At 47.2% G+C, this 19,890-nt stretch overlaps 1 protein-coding gene across 2 annotated transcripts; it reads left to right on the forward strand.

Annotated features, from left to right (window-relative positions):
• Positions 1-453: 453 nt before the first annotated feature.
• GJA4 (gap junction protein alpha 4) lies at positions 454-8,729 on the forward strand. 2 transcript variants are annotated; one of them, XM_070403233.1, is made up of 2 exons: positions 454-516; positions 7,213-8,729. In XM_070403233.1, the coding sequence occupies exon 2, from the start codon at positions 7,230-7,232 to the stop codon at positions 8,217-8,219; it is 990 nt and encodes a 329-aa protein (XP_070259334.1). In that variant the 5' UTR covers positions 454-516; positions 7,213-7,229; the 3' UTR covers positions 8,220-8,729. The 2 variants fall into 2 exon arrangements, with proteins under 2 accessions (XP_070259334.1, XP_070259332.1); XM_070403231.1 differs by lacking the exon at positions 454-516 and adding an exon at positions 6,151-6,220.
• Positions 8,730-19,890: the final 11,161 nt, after the last annotated feature.

Here is a 19,890-nt window from a genome sequence, read left to right on the forward strand (position 1 = left end):
GTGGCCCAACAGCCAGCAGACTGCCCGCGGGCACGTCCGGAACCGGTAGGTCCGGAACCAGCCGGTTCTTGGTGCAAGCTCAGAGGAAAAGGACATGACCTCCATGTGACCTTACTAGGGCCCTGGACGAATTGTAATAAAATTTGCATTGTAGTTTTGACCACCCTCTCCCACCCCCCACCCCTGGTGTGTTTGTCTGTATGTGTATGGGTAAGAGCATGCGCAGAAGAGATATAGTTACATCACCCTTTTCTGTCAACCATCCCTGAATGCAAGTGAAAGTCTCCACCCAGAAAATTCCTCATGGAAACTATATAACCCAGGAGTTTGGGGCATTGTCTCTCTTGACTGGCCTGCTTCTCGCTCTCAGTGTATCTTCAATAAATCCCACTTTGCTGTACTTTCATTTTCGTTGACCTTAAAATCTCTTCTGCTTCGACGAGAAGAACCGAGGTTCCAGCCGGGAACCCCAATTGGTAACATCTTTCTGGTGCCGCTACTCGGATTGCACGAACCGTAAGTCCTTGAGCCTGGAGAAGGGGCTGCTTTACTTTTCCTTCTTTTCCAGGATTGGGAGGGTGAGGCAACACAGAAATTAGTACTTCCTCCTTACCTGTGCCGTGAGACTGAAGGGGACATCATGGGCCTACCTCTTTAAATTGGCCCCCGATAACCTGTATCTAGAGATGCCCACTCTTTGCCGAAAAGAACAGAAGATCTAATACTGAAGCTCTCCACCCGGCTTTAGCACATTCTCTCCATCCAGCAGATGCAGGCTCCCTGGGAAACGGGAACCTTTTGCTCCGCCCTCACTAGACCACTAATTCCTGACCACAACCTTAAAACCCTTTCCTCCATATTTGGAACAAGCCGGTAGAAGGGATAGGAGATGTCTAGTTTGGAACTATCGGGCATATTTCGGAATCCTCCCAGGGTCCTTATTGTCTACTTTTCTACCCCGCCCTGGAAGCCTTCCACATCTATTTAGGCGTTGACTTCGTATGAAACCCCACAGGATCTGGGCGGATGACATTCATGGGCCAACTCTGAAATGGGAAATCTGTCTGTCCTCTTCCAGCCAGACCTATTGGGTAAATCTCTTTGTCTATCACCTGCAAAAGCTCTCGGGGTTTAACGGGTCAAGTCTCTACAGCACTTGGCGGGAAGTACTGTGGTAGAATTTCTACGGTATCGGGTTATAGAGGCACAGCGTTCCCACAATCTGGACAATGTAATAACTCTCAGAATAGGCGTCTACCTGTCAGAGTGGGTCACAGAGGGGTGCAGCGGAAATGGCAGAGACATCATCAAAGGAATACATAAGATACCATGCAGAAGGCCACGGTATGAGACAACTAGGAAGTCAAGGGCACCCTAAATTCACCTCAAACCATTAGTCCTTCCATTTACTGTCTACTACCTCATTACATCAAGAGCCTTTTAGCAAAACCCTCCTCTATCTATAAAACCCCTTTACTCTGCTGTCTCCTCTGGACACACTAGCTCTATTTTTTTTTTCCTGCTCCTTTGCCCTGGTCGAGAAGACTTGCCTGCTCCTGGATTCCTGGGCATATCCCACCCCAACCAGGTCTGCAGAGACACCCATCACTGGGAAAGGCTTGATTTCCCCTCCTCTCCGATTATGGTGAGAATAGGTGGTGCCCTTAGTCTCTCATCATCCCTGCTAGAAGCCTGAGACTTTAGATACTAGTCTTTGAGCCCTGGGACCCCAAGCTCCACAACTGACCCCAGGATGCTGGGCTGTCTAATTCCTAATTTTCTTCCTTCCAGATGGGGAAGAGACAAGCTATACCAGGCGGGAGTCCCCTGGCCTATATCTTGGCTAACTGGGCATGATTTGACTCCCGGACCTTCAAAAAGAAAAGAGTAATTTTCTATTGTAATAGGGTCTGGCCACAGTATCAGCTCCCAGATGGGGAATCATGACCTCAAATGGTACTGTCTGAAGGATACCAAGCCCTCACATCCACATAACACTTCTTATTGTGGGGCCCTGGATGGACATCAGCAGCCACCTCTCTCAACCCCAGTTGGTTACAGCCCTCTTCACTTGCTGCCCCAAATGGCCTGCCAGGGCTGAAGACAGGACCCTCGGAGACCCTGGGGCGCTAGGAGTCTTCCCATGTAATTTTTCAAGTATATTAAATAGGCCTAATTAGTTTAGAAACTTAGGAGAGAGAATGAATCCTTGAGATATTTCAGGGCCCATTGTAATAACTCGAAGTCATTTCTATGGTAAAAGAAAAAAAAAAAAAGTCTTTTGAAATTTAAACTTTGGGCCTTAGCCAGTTTGGCTCAGGGGATAGAGTGTCAGCCCATGGACTGTAGGGCCATGGGTTTGGTTCCGGTCAAGGGCACATACCTCAGTTGCAAGCTCGATCCCCCGACCCTGTTGGGGCGTGCGGGAGACAACCAATAGATGTGTCTTACATTGATGCTTCTTTCTCTCTGTCTCTCTCTCCCTCCCTTCCACTCTCTCTAAAAATCAATAGAAAAATATCCTCACGGAATTAACAAAAAAAGAAAAAGAAATTTAAACTTTGGGAAAGTTGTCAAATATACTTAATCAAAAGTATATTTTATACTTTTATAATAAAACCCTATATAATAAAACCCTAATATGCAAATGGACCAAATGGTGAAACAATCAGTCTCTATGATGCACACTGACACCAGGGGGCAGACGCTCAATGCGGGAACTGCACCTCCCCCCCTGAAATTTTTATTCATTTTAATAAAAATATAGGTATTCAAATAAAACATAGTTCCTCTCTTCTTTCACTGTACCCTTATAACCTCAGGAGGCAGGAATAGTATTATTTCCATTTTACAAGAGAGGCGCTAAGAGGTTGTCACATCAGCAAGGTCTCCCGTTTGTAAGAGGGAGTCAGGATTGGAACCCAGGTCTGGTTCCTCTGCTCCTCCTTCCCCTACCTCTCCTGCCCCAAGATGTTCTGGGAACTTTTCGGCCCGTGCCTCTCCCCTGCTATGACAATTCAAGAGTCTAGAATTTGGCAGCAACAGCCTGGGGGTTCTTGGGATGGAGGAAGGGGGCAGGATCAGGCGTCCATACTTAAGAAGTGCAGGTCCCTATTGCTGGCAGGTGGAGCTCGTGCAGGATGCTAACACCCCTCCTGCCACAAACTCAAAAGTTAGAATGAGACCAGAGGAAGGGAGCAGGGACCCGAGGCTTTGGGCACCCTGAGGAGCTGAAGATAGCACCACCACCACCCCCCACCCCCTGCCCTGGTGGTCAGTGCGCTCCCACAGGGGGAGCACAGCTCAACCAGAATCCCGGCTCACGGCTGGCGAGCGCAGCAACAGTGGCAGGAGCCTCTCCCACCTCCGCTGCAGCACTAAGGAGCCCTTGGGGGATATCCACCTGCCAACTGTGGGGAGTGGGCCTAAGCCAGCAGGTGGGCATCCCCTGAGGGGTCCTGTACTGTGAGAGGGTAAAGGCCGGGCTGAGGGACCACCTCCTCCAGTGCACGAATGTCATGCACTGGGCCTCTAGTTATATTGTAAATCTAGGTAAAACAAATGTATATATTATGTGTTAATAACTTTAAAAGTTATTAATTTAACTTAAACTGGTTTTAATATTCAATATTTTGTCTAGATCATAGGATCCTATTCAATTTATATAAGTATTTAATCTCTGTAGGCCAATAAAACATTATACCCTAGTGGTGCCATCTGGAGGCAGAAAACACATATAACATACAGGCAAATACACGAAAACCATACACATGATTTAAATTATTAATATTTGTAGAGAAGATATAGTGCAATCTTAGGGGAGGTCCCAGGAGAGGGCTCAATAGAATATTCATCAGCTTTCTAGGTGTGCTCTTTAAGGGTCATGGTCTCCACTGACTGGTCAATGCCAGGGCAGGGGGTCATTAGTCAATGTAGCTGGTCCTGAGGCAGCCACAGCATCACTTGTCTGGTTTTGCTCCTTTTCTGGGCCTGGAGCTGAAATACAACTGAGGCCTAGATGTTATCTTTAGGGAGGAAAAGGTCAGAGTGGTCTAAACCGCCTGACCAGCAATATGAAAGATCAGGTATCCAAACCTCATGACCAGTTTTATGCTACTGGAGGATAGGTGATCCTGGGGACAAAGTTCTTATTTCCCAGCTAGGCATCTGGAGCTTTCTGCCCTGGCGAGTTTCTGTACCTGGCCCATCGTCCTTGCTCTGGTGATCTAACAGTTACTTTCTATGGAACCCCTCTTTTTTTTTATTTTTATTTATTTATTTATTTATTTTTGGTCCACAGCTCCCACCAAGACCAACCTACAGATCCATTTTGTCACATGATTTTAGCCACCACTCAACTTGAAAATTGTCTGTGTATCAATAATATGCTATGTGCTTTGACTGGATCGCCTATCAACCCTACACAGTATTATTATTATCCCCATTATGCAGAGGAAGAAACTGAGGCACAGGGGTTTATGCAAGGTGCCTAAGGGCGAGGGGTCCACAGCCAGGTCTCAATTTCGGCTCTACTGCTTCCACCCACCAAGGCCAGCACTCTGGAGACTGTGGCTAAGGTCTCAGGACCTGGCAGCCCCAGGTCCTTGGTCCTTTGCCCTTTCTGTTCCTTCTTCCTGGAATGCTCTTCCCTCACCCACCCCCACGCCCGCTCCCAACCTGGCTAATGCAGTCTCCTCCAGGAAACGTTCCTAACCAAGTCCCCTGTGAGACCCCTGTCCTTCTCAGGAGCACTTTGCACATTTCCCATTTTACTGTCATCCCAAGAGCTGATATACTCCCTTCCCACCTCCTGCTCCAGCTAGTGAGAGCTGGTGGCCAGAGACCACATCTGGCTGGTTAGGGTGGAATCCCTGGCTCCATGCCGCAGCAGACTCTCATTAATATTCACCAACAGGGTGAAGCCGGAATGAGCGAGGGTGCGCTCTGGTGGCCGTCCCACCCTCCCATTTAGAGGCATGAAGATGGGATCCAAGCTAAAGGTCCAGAAAGTCCCCCTCCCCCCAATGTCAAGTGGTGCATGGGAGTTGCTTGGTGACTTTTGGTTGTGTAGGGGGGATGTTTGAGAATTCTGCAAGGATACAGGCTCGGTTGAGATGCAGGCTCCATCACAGACTCGAGGGAGGGCGCTGTGGTTCCCCATGTCCTAATGAGCCTTTATTGCCTGTCCTGGCCCAGTGCAGGGGGGCAGGGTGGCCAGCATGGCTACATAACCAATGCGTGGTCTCCCTTCTCACCAAAGACAATAGGCCCCCAGCGTGGAGGAAAGGCCCTTCCCTGGAGGCCCTGTTGCATAACATTTCCCAGGCTCAGAGCCTGAAGAGGCTTACAGCTCCAGCATTAGTTACATCAAGAGTTTCTTAGGGAGCGTGCGTTACTCGAGAGGAGGGCGTTACTCGAGAGGAGGCACGTCCTGTGGGAAAGGTGGTGTGGGCGTCCTCCAGCCCCCATGGCAGGTGCTAAACTGTCCTGTCCACAGGTCAGGATGGATCCGGGAGCTGCGCATGCCCCACCCCAGACAAGGGAAATGCCTGACACTGGCATGTTTGTGGGGCAGGGCACCAGCCTGTTCCAGGAGCCAGCACGTGTGGGACACAGGGGAGGGGTCGATGGGTCTGGGGGTGGGGGGGATGCGGATTTAGGAGAAGCTGCCTCCCTCGGGTGGCATCTGGCATCTAGGTATAGGATCTGGCCCCAATCACATCTTAGAACCTTCTCCTCCACACTCCCCCCGCCCCATCTGCCCCCCTCACACCCCCTCACACCCCCTCACACCCCCTCGGGCCAGTTGCAGGACCAGCAGATTCTTGCTATAATACTTTCAAATACCCCCGCTCCACCCCGCCCTGACAACTTCGCTTTGGAGAACTCCTGTTCCATCACCAGAGAAACTGCGGCCAGGAGAGCTAACGCCTGGAATACCGTCAGCTGGAGGAGAGCGCCCCTTCACCCCAACCCCAGCGCCAGCTCCCCAGCCCCTTCCCGGAGAGTCGGGTGTGAGTGCCTGCACCTCCCGTCCATCCCCCGGCTCTGAGAAACCGCCCGCTGCCCTCCCGCCCCGTTTCCTGCCCCGCCCCTCGACGCTATTTAAGGCCTCCAGGCGAGGTCCCAGCCTCCAGGCGAGGTCCCAGCAGGGCTCCCCGGGCGCCGCTCGGGCCACCGCGCGTCCCCACCAACACCTGGGCCGCCTGGCAGGCAGGCGGTGAGTTGCGCTGGGGGCTGGGGGCTGCTGCGCAGTGCGGGGCGTGAGGGCGGTGGGGTGCGAACCACCTTAGCGGCGTTCATCCAGTCTGCCCGTGGCCAGGCTTTGGGCGAAGCAAGGTTCCTCTCTTCTTTCACTGTACCCTTATAACCTCAGGAGGCAGGAATAGTATTATTTCCGTTTTACAAGAGAGGCGCTAAGAGGTTGTCATATCAGCGAGGTCTCCTGTTTGTAAGAGGGAGTCAGGATTGGAACCCAGGTCTGGTTCCTCTGCTCCTCCTTCCCCTACCTCCCCTGCCCCAAGATGTTCTGGGAACTTTTCGGCCTGTGCCTCTCCCCTGCTATGACAATTCAAGAGTCTAGAATTTGGCAGCAGCAGCCTGGGGGGGGTCTTGGGATGGAGGAAGGGGGCAGGATCAGGCGTCCATACTTAAGTGTGGGTCCCTATTGCTGGCAGGTGGAGCTCATACAGGATGCTGACGCCCCTCCTGCCACAAATTCAAAAGTTAGAATGAGAGGAAGGGAGCAGGGACCCGAGGCTTTGGGCACCCTGAGAAGCTGAAGATAGCACCACCACCCCCTCCCACTGTCTGGGGACACCCTGTCCCGGACAAAAGGGACGAGGGACATGGCACAGCTGTGTGACCTTCCTTGGACACGTTCCTCAAATTCTCTGTTCCCATTGGCTCAGGAGCCTCGGCTTGATCTGAATCTGTTTTGGGCTGTGGTCATCCTGGGACTCCGGCTGGGAACAAGAGGGACGCGGATGTGTGCGACTAGACAGGACCTTTGCCAGAGCTTAGCAGCCATCCTCCAAAGATCTGCTTTTAGTCCTGACCACCCTGCCGGGTGCGAGCCCTCAGGCCAGTCCCTTCCCTGCCCTGCGCCTCAGTTTCCCTGTAGGCAAAAGGGCATGGCCCGCCCCGCTGCGGGCTTGTGGCTCGGCCGGCTGAGAAGGTGCCATGCTGACCGTGTTTTCTGTCTCCCTGCAGACAGAAGCCCAGGAGCCATGGGTGACTGGGGCTTCCTGGAAAAGCTGCTGGACCAGGTCCAGCAGCACTCCACTGTGGTGGGCAAGATCTGGCTGACAGTGCTCTTCATCTTCCGCATCCTCATCCTGGGCCTGGCCGGTGAGTCCGTGTGGGGTGACGAGCAGTCGGATTTCCAGTGCAATACGGCCCAGCCGGGCTGCACCAACGTCTGCTACGACCAGGCCTTCCCCATCTCCCACATCCGCTACTGGGTGCTGCAGTTCCTCTTTGTCAGCACGCCCACGCTGATCTACCTGGCCCACGTCATCCACCTGTCTCGGCGTGAGGAGCGGCTGCGGCAGAAGGAGGAGGAGCTGCGGGCACTGCCGCACAAGGACCCCTGCGTGGAAAGGACGTTGGCAGCCATAGAGCGTCAGATGGCCAAGATCTCAGTGGCCGAAGATGGCCGCATGCGGATCCGAGGGGCGCTGATGGGCACCTACGTGCTCAGTGTGATCTGCAAGAGCATCCTAGAGGCAGGCTTCCTGTACGGCCAGTGGCGTCTCTACGGCTGGACCATGGCGCCCGTGTATGTGTGCCACCGCGCACCCTGCCCCCACTCGGTGGACTGCTATGTCTCTCGCCCCACCGAGAAGACTATCTTTATCATCTTCATGCAGGTGGTCGGATTCATCTCCCTGCTGCTCAACCTGCTGGAGCTGGTGCACCTGCTGTACCGCTACCTCACACGGAGACTAAAGGCCCAGCAGGGCCAGCATGCCCCCCTCGCTCAGGGCACCACCCCGGAGCCCTACGCTAACCAGGTCTTCTACCTCCCCATGGGCAAGGAGCCCTCATCCGAGCCATGCCCCGTCTACAGCGGGCTCTCATCCAGTGAGCAGAACTGGGCCAACCTGACTACAGAGGAGAGGCTGGCTGCTTCTAGGCCACCCCCCTTCCTGGACCCATACCCTCAGAGTAGCCAGAAATATCCCAGCAGCCATGCTTCTAAGAAACAGTATTTGTAGGAACCTGGGACTTATGTCACCCAACAGCGGGGCCTGGGAAGTCTGGCTGCCTTGGGTGCCCCCTCCTTGAAGGCTCTGCAGAGATGACTAGGGCGGGGGAAGCGGGTGCTTGCTGGCCATGGGGCCTCACTATCGGTTGTTCTTGGACACCTGGGACCTTCCTGGTGACCAGACGACACCTCATGGTTTCCCCTCCAGAACCTGGCTTTGCCGCAGGCACAGACAGAGCCAGCTCGGGGTGCTCTTGACCGAAGGCTTTAGCCCTCTGGCCTTTTTCACTTTGTTCAGAGGGGCCTGAAGCCAAATTACTCCACCCCCACCGTCATGGAAGTTTCTCCTCCACCCAGATTGCCCTCACACCCTCTCCTTGCAGGAAGAGGCTGGACCAGGCTACTGGGTAGGCCTGGATTACACACACAGAGCCCTGTCAAGGAGGCCGGTGTCTTGTTCTCATCACTCCTTCCTGGTTCCACTGTTTATGCTTCTAAAATAAACAGAACTTGATCACAAGCTAGGTGTGTATATTGACACTGTCGTGATGTGCATCAGGGTGGGAGCTGAGGGGTGGCCTTGCTTTCCCCAGGCTTTCTTTGATTTTCTGTCCTGGATACTCTGTCTTTGGCCTCTGCAACTCCAACTCCAGCGAGCACCTTTCACCTTCCAACTCACACACCCTGCCTCTCAGCAGCCCTGAGTCCTAAACATTCTGCCTTTTGAAATGCCTCAGGCACCATCCTCTTTCATCCTCTGCCTCAGCCCCTCAAGCCAAAGCAGTGTCTGTCCTCAGCCTGCCCCGTGGCCAGGGAGTGCCCCAGCCACTCCACCCCCTGCAGTGTGCTTCCCCCTGGACACACACACCCTGCTCCAAGCTGCTGGCCAGCTGAGCCCTTCACAGTCCAGCTCAAATGCACCCATCCCACCTCATCCTGGGCCACTTGGTATTCAAGGAGGCGGGTTTAGATCACTTGCCCCTCCAACTGTGGCCCTTTCTACCCACCAGAAGGAGCAACTCAAACCTGCATCATGCCTCCCACCCCCTAAAGCTCACTCAGAACAGACAATGGCAACAGAGAAAGGTGGGAGGGATTGTGGAGGGGCTGAACCTTGCCTCTAAGTCACAAATGTTGCAGGAGAAAATGAACAATTGAACTGGATTTTGATGGGTGAATAGGAGTTCACTGAGGAGGAGAAAACACTGAGTATTCAGGCAGAGAGAAAAGTTCGTGCAAAGACATGGAGGAGGGGAAGGGTCAGGTGGTTGTGGGAGGTGCTTAGGGCCTGGTGAGCCCTCTAGGAAATGGGAGGAATCGCTGAGGATGAGCCCAGCGTTGGTAGAGTTGACCTTCCATGTGGAAGATGACCCAGGTAGAGGGGGCGCTCAGGTAGTGGCCCGTGGAGGCAAGCTGGTCGTTCTCCCCTACCCAGGGAGATCTGGAGCTGGGGTTGGAGGAGGGAATGGGGGCCCATCTCACATGGTCACATGCTTCCCATTAACAGCCTTTACAGCAAGTTGGCAATTTGGCCCCTTGCCCATCAAAATAGGTCTCCAAGCCCAGCTGGTGTTGCCCAGTGGTTGAGCTTTGACCCATGAACCAGGAGGTCACATTTCAATTCCCGGTCAGGGCACATGCCCAGGTTGTGGGCTCGATCCCCAGTGTGGAGCAAGCAGGAGGCAGCCCATCGACAATTCTCTCTTATTCATGTTTCTATCTCTCTCTTCTCCCTTCCTCTCTGAAATAAATAAAAACATAAAAACAGAGATAGGTCTCCAAAACACCAGCTCTGTATCCCTCACCCCAGAACTCATTCACTCACTACTTAACCACCAAGTCTGAATGCTCAGCCTGATAAATGACCGGCTCTCTTACTCTTCCAGCTTCAGTCCCCATTGTTCCCTCTGAATCCCCGAGATCCAATAGCCCAGTGTTCTCCTGTCTCCCCAGACTCATCCAGTATGTCCCCACCCTGCTCCTCTGACAACCTGGAGTACCTCTTCTCATGGACTGCTGAACTTCATCAGTCCTTTAAACACTACTGGACCCTGGCAAAGGCAGAGCCTGGATGCAGAAGAAAGAGTAAGATGAGCTGTGACATCAGAGGGTCCTCAATTTAAACAATGCCTCTAACATGTACAAAACCATGTGGTCTCAGGTCAATCATTTCACTTCTCTGAGACTCCATTTTCTCATCTATAAAATTTAGATAATATCACCTGCGTCACAAGTGACAAGAAATAAAAATAAAAAAGCATATGAGTGTGCCTGGCTCCTAGAATGCATGCGATAAAATTCACCTCACCCTCTCCAGCAAAGCCATCATAGGTTCTTTCTCCAGGAAGCCCTCCCTGACTTCCCCAGCCAGTCTCCAGTGATGATCTCTACCTCTCAGGAATCTGGACCGCTGCTTAGTATGTCTATTTCATCTCCCCAGTGAATCTCTAAGAATCACCAGGGAGACACATATTCCCCCTGAGCCTAGCCCTGCCTTCACAATGATAAGGTATTGAGTGAGACTGGGCAGAAAGCAGGCTGTTCACTCATTGGAAGGGCATGATCCAGGAGGCTGAGGTCCTCTTCTAAAGGATTCGTCCCCAGCCAGGGTGAGAGGCCTTGGGGCTGTGGTCAGTAAAGGGCCCACGTACGGACTTTTGGCAAGGCTAGGGTTGAGACCTAGGCTGGTGCCAATGCAAATACAAGAGCAAATGGGCTGGGGCTGAGAGAGGGGCAGGGGGTGTTTAAGGGCAAGGATAGTGTATTGGGGGTAGAGGGCCACACAGAATGGTGTGGGAGCAGTGCTGCAGGGAGAAGACATCCGGTGAGGAGTGGCTGTCAGCGTCATCCCACCAGTGTTCATTTCCTAGCGCTGTTATAACACAGACTAGGCCTAGGGCCTTCAAAAACAGATACTTATTCTCTCACAGTTCAGGAGGCTGGAAGGTCGAGGTGTAGGCAGGGTTGGTTCCTTCCGAGAGCTGTGAGGGAGAATCTGTTCCATGCCTTTAGCTTCTGGTGGTGGCTGGTGTTCCTTGGTTTATAGAAGCATCTCCCCCATCTCTGCCTTCCTCTTCACACATTGTCCCTGCGCATGAGTCTGTCTCTCTGTCTAAACTTCTTTTTATTTGATTGATAAATATATCTTTATTGATTTCAGAGAGAAAGAGAGAGAGAGCTAGAAACATCAATGACAAGAGAGAATCATTGATCGGCTGCCTCCTGCATGCCCCACACTGGAGATCAAGCCCGCAACCCGGGCATGTGCCCTGTCCAGGAATCGAACTGTGACCTCCTGGTTCATAGGTCAATGCTTAACCACTGAGCCAACTGGCCGGGCTAAACTTCTTTTTGATTGATTGAATATATTTTAATTGATTTCAGAGAGGAAGGGAGAGGGAGAGAGATGGAAACATCAATGATGAGAGAGAATCATTGATTGGCAGCCCTCTGCACACTCCCTACTGGGGATGGAGCCCACAACCCGGGTATGTGTCCTTAACCAGAATCAAACCAGGGACCCTTCAGTCTGCAGGCTGACGCTTTATTCACTGAGCCAAACCAGCTAGGGCTAAACTTCTTTTTATAAAAACACTAATCACAGTGGATTAGGGCCACCCTAATGACTTCATTTCAATTTGATCACCTCTGTAAAGACCCTATTTCTAAATAAGGTCATTCGGAGGTACTGGTGGTTGAGACTTCAGCATACCTTTTGTGGGTAGACAATTCAACTATACTACCACCCTACCGGCCCCACCTCACCTCCAAGCACTTGTTGGGGGGGGCCAAGGACAACGTTAAGTATATATTGGACTCAGGCATCTCCCTGGTGATGTGGCCTGGATGGAACACAGAAGGTTCACATCTCTCTTCTTCCTTCTTTGTCCTCCCACCAGCCTATCCTTCACACCACCAAAATCGAAGTGGGATACAGGCAACTCTCAGTCACAGGAGGAGCCATAGGAGGTTGACTCCTGGCACCCATCCTTCACAGTCACTTGACTGTGGTCCTTTCCCCTCTCTGGGCCTCATTTTCCCTATCGTGAAATATAAGTGTTGGGTGAGACACAGGTATATGGCTGTTAGGTATGAGGAGCATGGCATGGAGGAACTTGTCACTCATCATTGACCTGAAGCTCACAGGTGATATGCTATTTTCCATGAATTAAAACAGATTCAAGATTGTTTCTATAATAGGATATATCCCAGTCACTTGAGTTCCACATTGCCTTCCTGAGTAAGAAGAAAAAAAAAAGGGTTTAGAGTTATGTGGAGTGCACTGGGAATTCTGCATAACCCCAAGTCATCTTATCTGGGACCCATGGGAGCATGTGAATGTCATGGGCATGCATAAACCAAGTAGACAGTGATGGCAAAACTTCTTCCCAGCCGGGCCAGTGTGGCTCAGTGGTTGAGCGTCGACCTATGAACTGGGAGGTCACAGTTCAATTCTGAGTCAGGGAACATGCCCAGATTGCGGGTTCGATCCCTGGTGTGGGGGCGCACAGAAGTCAGCCAATCAGTGATTCTCATCATTAATGTTTCTTTCTTCCCTCTCCCTTCCTCTCTGAAATTAATAAAAATCTATTAGAAGAAGAAAAAAAAAAACTTCCCAATTGAACATGCCAGCTCACTGACCACTAGGTTGCTGACCTCATGATTCTCACAGTGACCTCCAGGGCCTTGACTGGGGCTCCTTCATTTCCTTTTCACATTAGGCTCCGCATGACCACTGATGTTTGCAGGAAGAGGAACCCACCACGGGACTGTTGGAACTTCTGCCTCCACCTTCCAGCTTCTCCCACTAGTCCTGGCTCTGACCTCAAGGGCCATACAAGGCTCAGGTGCTCTGCTCTTCCCATACAAACACTGTAGCCACGTGGAGAAAGCCACCAGGCCTGTCCTGGGCCTGTGCTTCTCCTACTCCTCCAGCTGGCTCTGATTTCCAGAAGTCTCTGGCAAACCTGCAGCTTGTCTACTTTCGTCGGAACACGTGTCACCCTCCTCTGGGTGCTAGACATCATACTCCAAGTGATCAGAATCCAGATTATCCCCTCTTGCCTCAAAACTTCTACCTTTATTTTTTTATTGAATTTATTGGGGTGACATTGGTTTGCAAAACCATATAGGTTTTAAGTGTACAACTCAAGAAGACATAGTCTACACACTGCATCGTGTTCCCATCACCCCAGCTGTCTCTTTCAGTCCCCATTTTTCCTCCCTTTGCTCAGATCCACCTAGCCCCAACCCTTGTTCCCTCTGGCTATCACCACACTGTTGTCTGTGTCTATGTGCTATATGTATTCTAGAGGCCCGATGCACGAATTTATTAGTATGCACGGGTGGGGTCCCTCAGCCTGGCCAGCGATCAGTCCCAATCAGGGCTATCTCGCCCAGTCCCGATCGGGGCCTATTGGGTCTGGCTGGCTGGGGAGGGACTGCAAGAGGGCTTCAGGGCATGCTTGGCCCTCTGGCCCAGTCCCAATGGGCAAGACCCCAGCAGCAACTAACCTACCGGTTGGAGCATCTTCCCCCTGGTGGTCAGTAAGCATCATAGTAACTGGTTGAGTGGTCAACAGAATGGTCAACCGATTGGTCAGACACTTAGCATATTATGCTCTTATTATATAGGATATGTTTTTTGGTTAACCCCTTCACCTTCTACATCCAGTGCTCCCCTCTGACAGCTGTCAGTCTGTTCCATGTATCTATGCCTCTGTTTCTATTTTGCCCATCAGTTTATTTTATTCATTAGATTCCACATATAAGTGAGATCATATGGTATTTGTCTTTCTCTGACTGGCTTATCTTACTTAGAATAATAATCTCCAGGTGCATCCAAGCAATCAAAAAGAGGTAAAATTTCCTTCTTTTTCAGAGGCACATAGTATTCCACTGTGTAAATGTACCACCGCTTTTGTTACCCACTCATCTGCTAATGGGCACTTGGGCTGTTTTCAGATCCTGGCTATTTTAAATAATGCTATAATGAATATAGGGGTGAATATATTCTTTCAAATTAGTGTTTCCGGTTTCTTAGGACATATGCCCAGAAGTGGGATCACTGGGTCAAAGCAGTTTCATTTTTAACTTTTTGAGGAAACTCCATACTGTTTTCCACAGTGGCTGCACCGTCTACATCCCCACCAATAGTGCACAAGGGTTCCCTTTTCTTCACATCCTCACCAGCACTTGTTGTTTGCTGATTTGTTGATGATAGCCATTCTGGCAGGTATGAAATAATATCTCATTGTGGCTTATTTTTTTTAAATATATTTTTATCGATTTCAGAGAAGAAGGGAGAGGGAGAGAGAGATAGAAGCATCAATGATGATAATTATTCATCAGCTGCCTCCTGCGGTCCACTGGGGATCGAGTCCGCAACCCAGGCATGTGCCCTTGACTGGAATCGAACCCAGAACCCTTCAGTCCTCAGGCCTATGCTGTATCCACTGAGCCAACCAGCTAGGGCTCGTTGTGGTTTTAATTTGCCGCTCTCTGATGATTAGTGACATTGAGCACTTTTTCATATGTCTATTGGCCATCTATCTGTCCTCTCTGAAGAAGTGTCTATTCAAGTCCTTTGCCCATCTTTAAATTGGGTTGCTTGTCTTTATGGTGTTGAGTTGTATAAGTTCTTTATATATTTTGGAAATTAACCCCTTATCAGATATATCATTGGCAAATACGTTCTCCCATACAGTGGGTCCCCTTTTCTTTGTTAATGGTTTCTTTTGCTGTGCAAAAGCTTTTTAGTTTGATTTAGTCCCATTTGTTTGTTTTTCCTTTGTCTCCCTTAACCAAGGAGATACTAGTATATCAGCAAAACTATTGCTACGTGAGATGTCTGAGATTTTTACTGCTTATCTTTCTTCTAGGATTTTTATGATTTTTCAACTTACATTTAAGTCTTTTATTCATTTAGAGTTTATTCTTGTATATGGTATAAATTGGTGGTCTAGTTGTAGTTTTTTGCATATACCTGTCCAATTTTCCCAACACCATTTTCTGAAGAGACTGTCTTTACCCCATCGTATGCTTTTGCCTCTTTTGTCAAATATTAATTGAGTGTAATGACTTGGGTTTATTTCTGGGTTCTCGGTTCTGTTCCACTGATCAATATGCCTGTTCTTATGCATGCTGTTTTGATTACAGTGGCTTTGTAGTATAGTTTGATATCTGGTATTGTGATCCCCCCAACTCTGTTCTTCTTTCTCAAGATTGCTGAGGCTATTTGGGGTCTTTTTGGATTCCATACATTTTTGGAATATTGTTCTATACCTGTGAAATATGCCATTGGCATTGCATTGATTCTATATAATCCTTTGGGTAATATGGATATTTTAATGATTTTAATTCTTCCAATCCATGAACACGGTATATGCTTTCACTTATTTGTATCTTCCTTAATTTCTTCTTCAATATCCTATAATTTTCTGAGTACAGGTCTTTTACCTCTGTGTTTAAGTTTATTTCTAGGTACCTTATTTTTTTGTTGCAATAGTAAATGGGGTTTTCTTAATTTCTCTTTCTGACAGTTCATTACTGGCGTATAAAAGTGCCACCAATTTCTGAATATTAATTTTGTATCCTGCTACTTTGCCAAATTTATTTATTAAACCTATTAGTGTTTGGTTTTTTGTGTGGAGCCTTTAAGGTTTTCTATGTACAATATCATGTCATCTGAGAAAAATGACAGTTTTACTTTCTCCTTTCCAATTTGGGTGCCTTTTATGTTTTCTTCTTGTCTGATGGCTTGGCTAGGACCTCCAGTACTATGCTTAGTAAGAGTGGTAGAAGTAGATATCCCTGTCTTTGTTCCCCATCTTAAGGGAAATGCTTTTAGTTTCTGCCCATTGAGTATGATGTTGGTTGTGGGTTTGTCATATATGGCTTTTATTATGTTGAGCTATGATCCCTCTATTCCCACCTTTCTGAGAGTTTTTATCATAAATGGGTGCTGGATTTTATAAAATGCTTTTTCTGCATCTATTGATATGATTATGTGATTTTTATCCTTCATTTTGTTTGTGTGATGTATCACATTTATTGATTTGCAAATATTGTACCAACCGTGCATTTCCAGAATAAATCCCACTTGATCATGGTGCATGATCTTTTTAATATATTGCTAGGTCTGGTTCACTAATATTTTGCTGAAGATTTTAGCATTTATGTTTATTAGGAATACTGGCCTATAATTTTCTTCCTTTGTAGTGTTTTTATTTGGGTTCCGACTTAGTATAATGCTGGCTTCATAAAAAGAGCTTGGAAGTCTTCCCTCCTCTTGAATTTTTTGGAATAGTTTGAGGAGGATAGGTGGTAGTTCTCTGAATGTTTGGTAAAATTCGCCTGTGAAGCCATCTGGTCCAGAACTTTTGTTTGCTGGGAGTTGTTTTTTTTTTTAATTTTTATTACTACTTCAATTTCATTACTTGTAGTTGGTCTATTCAGGGCTTTTTTATTCTTCCTGATTCAGTTTTGGAAGGTTATATGTTTCTAAGAATTTATCCATTTCACCCAGGTTGTCCAATTTGTAGGCATATAGTTGTTCATAGTATTTTCTTACAATCCTTTGTATTTTTGTATGTCAGTTGTCACTTCTCCTCTTTCATTTCTGATTTTACTTATTTGGGTCCTCTCTTTTATTTCCTTCATGAATCTGGTTAAAGGTTCATCAATCATATTTGTCTTTTCAGAGAACCAGTTTTGGGGTTCTTTTTTCATTGATCTTTTATATTGTGTTAGTCTCCATGTCATTTATTTCCACTCTGATATTTATTATTTCCTTTCTTCTACTTACTCTGGGCTTTGTCTGTTGTTGTTTTTCTAGTTCTTTTAGGTGTCGGGTTAGATTGTTTATTTGAGATATTTCTTGCTTCTTGAGGTAAATGTAATGCTATAAACTTCCCTTTCTGGACTGCTTTTGCTGTGTCCCATAGATTTTGGGTTGTTGAGTGTTCATTTTCATTTGTTTCCAAGTAATTTTTATTTCTTCTTTGATCTCACTGATAACCCATTCATTGTTTAATAACATGCTATTTAGCCTCCATGTGTTTAGATGTTTCTCAGTTTTTTATCGTAGTTAATTTTTAGTTTCATACCACTGTAGTCCAAGAAGATGCTTGATATGATTTCAATCTTCTTGAATTTGTTAAGACTTATTTTGTGTCCTAACATATGGTCTATCTTTGAGAATGTTCCATGGACACATGCTGTTTTGGGATGAAATGTGTTATCTAAAGTTGCTGTTGCCTTGTTGATTATTTTTGTCTGGAAGATCTATCCATTGATGACAGTGGGATGTTAAAATCCTCTACTATAGCCCTAGCTGGTTTGGCTCAGTGGATAGAGGGTTGGCCTGCAGACCGGGTTCGATCCCGGTCAAGGGCACATGCCCAGGTTGCAGGTTCTGTCTCCAGTGGGGGGCATGCAGGAGGCAGCTGATTAATGATTCTCTCTCATCATTGATGTTTCTATCTCTCTCTCCCTCTTCCTTTCTCTCTGAAATTAAAAAAAAATTTTTTTTAAAGAAAAAATAATAAATTACATTAAAAAATCTTTAAGAAATTAAAAAGACTTAAGAACTAAAAAAAAATTCTCTACTATGACTGTATTGCTGTCAGTCTCTTCCTTACTGTCCCCCAAGATTTTATATATATATATCTAGGTGCTCCTATGTTGGGTGCATATACTAGTATGTTTACAAGGGTTAATCCTCTTGTGGGATCGATCCCTTTGGTATTATGTAGTAACCTTCTTTGTCTCTTTTATGACCTTTATTTTGAGGTCTATTTTGTCAGATAAAAATATTGCTACCTCAGCTTTTTTTTCATTTCCATTTACATGGAATATTTTTTTCCATCCTTTCACTTTCTGTCTGTGTGTATCTTTTGTTCTGAGGTAGGTCTCTTGTAAAGAGCATATATGGAACATGTTTTCTTATCCATTCAGCTACCCTATATCTTTCGATTTGAGCATTTAATCCATTTACATTTTAAAACTTCTACCTTTATGAATGTAACCTTGGATTACATTAACTTTTCTATTTTCTTCTCTTTTGCATATATATAGAAATTTTTATTCAGATTACAAAGGTAATGCATAATCATTACAGACAATGAGATCCTATCCCCCAGGGGTAAGAACAGTTAATATCCAGAACTAATTCCTTCCACCCTCCTCCATACATATTTTTAAATAAAATCTGAGTAAAGGTGTACCTATAATTTCATATTCTGCTTTTTCATTTTACATTAAATTATAAACCTTTCCCTCATGCCATAAATCTTTGGAAGCACCACTTAATGGCTTTATCATTGCCTATTTAAATGTAATCCTGATATTGAACTTTTAGATTGTTTGCAACTAATTTTCCTCTATTATAAATTGTACTAGGGTGCAGATGCCTGTACATAAATGTTTTCCAAATTGCCTATTTCCTTAAAAGACAAACATTCCAAGAAGTAAAATTACTGGGTCAAAAGGTATGAAATTTTAAATTTAAAAAAGTTAGGGGCTTTTTTCTGATTATGAAAGTAATTCATTGTGGGTGATTCAGAAATACAGAAAAGCACACGTCAATTACAAGACGTGAACGCACCAACTGCTTCTGAGAGTGGGAGAGAAGGTGGAGGTGAGAACAGAAGAGCTGACTGAGAGCAGCCCATGGATCCCCCCCCCCACCCCCCCCACCCCCCACCCACCCCCCCACCCCTCCGCCGTGGAGGGCCCGAAGCTTCTTCCCTGGGAAACGCCATGCACAGTAGAGGGTGGACACACCATAGAGGAATGAACTGCAAGTTCACATACTGAATGGTGAGACCCTCAGCCTTCTCCCCCAAGTGGCCCCAGGAATGCTGGCTGATGGTTAAGGCTATAAAAAGAGGATCTAATCTAGACTGTGGTTTGTGGAAGGCTGCCTTGAGGATGTGAGCTGCAGCACCTGAAAGGTGAGGAGGAAGGATCCAGGGTAGAATTGGGAAGAGCATCTCAGCAGAGGGAACAGCATCCTCCCAGGCTTTGAAGAAGGAAGGAGCTCACTATATTCACTGCTCAGGATTATTTTTGATATGAACTACAAGATGCTTTCCAGAAAAAGTTACCTGTGCATTCAATAGCACTGTATTTTCAAGGCACTCATACCGCATTATTAAAAATTTTAAATTCCTTTGTTTATTCATTATTAAGCAGGTAAAAATATGGGGTCACCTTTCAGTGCATAGGCATTGATTTTTAGTGAGGCTAGCATTCTAACATATACTTCCTCAGTACTTGTGTTTCTTCTGTATGTTTTTTGCCCATTTTTCTCTCATAATCATATCAATAAATGCAAAGAAAGCATTTGACAAAATCCAACACCCATTCATGATAAAAACTCTCAGTAAACTCAGAATAGAGGGGAACTTTCTCAACCTGATAAAGAATATCTACAAAAAGGTAAAACAATAGCTAACACCAGACTTAATGGTGAGAAAGTAGATTTCCCACTAAGATTAGGAGCAAGGCAAGGATGTCCCCTCTTACTACTTCCTTTGTTGTATTCAAAGGAGTTGAAAATTAAGGCCTCACAAAAATGTACACTCAAATGTTTACAGCAGCTTTATTCGTCATTGCCAAAACTTGGAGACCACTGAGATGTCCTTCAGTAAATGAATGGGTAAATAAACTGTGGTACA

Source organism: Myotis yumanensis, unplaced genomic scaffold, assembly GCF_028538775.1.
Source record: "Myotis yumanensis isolate MYYU_CA2020_CCGP unplaced genomic scaffold, mMyoYum1.0.hap1 SCAF_2, whole genome shotgun sequence".
In the NCBI taxonomy this organism is placed as follows: domain Eukaryota; kingdom Metazoa; phylum Chordata; class Mammalia; order Chiroptera; family Vespertilionidae; genus Myotis; species Myotis yumanensis.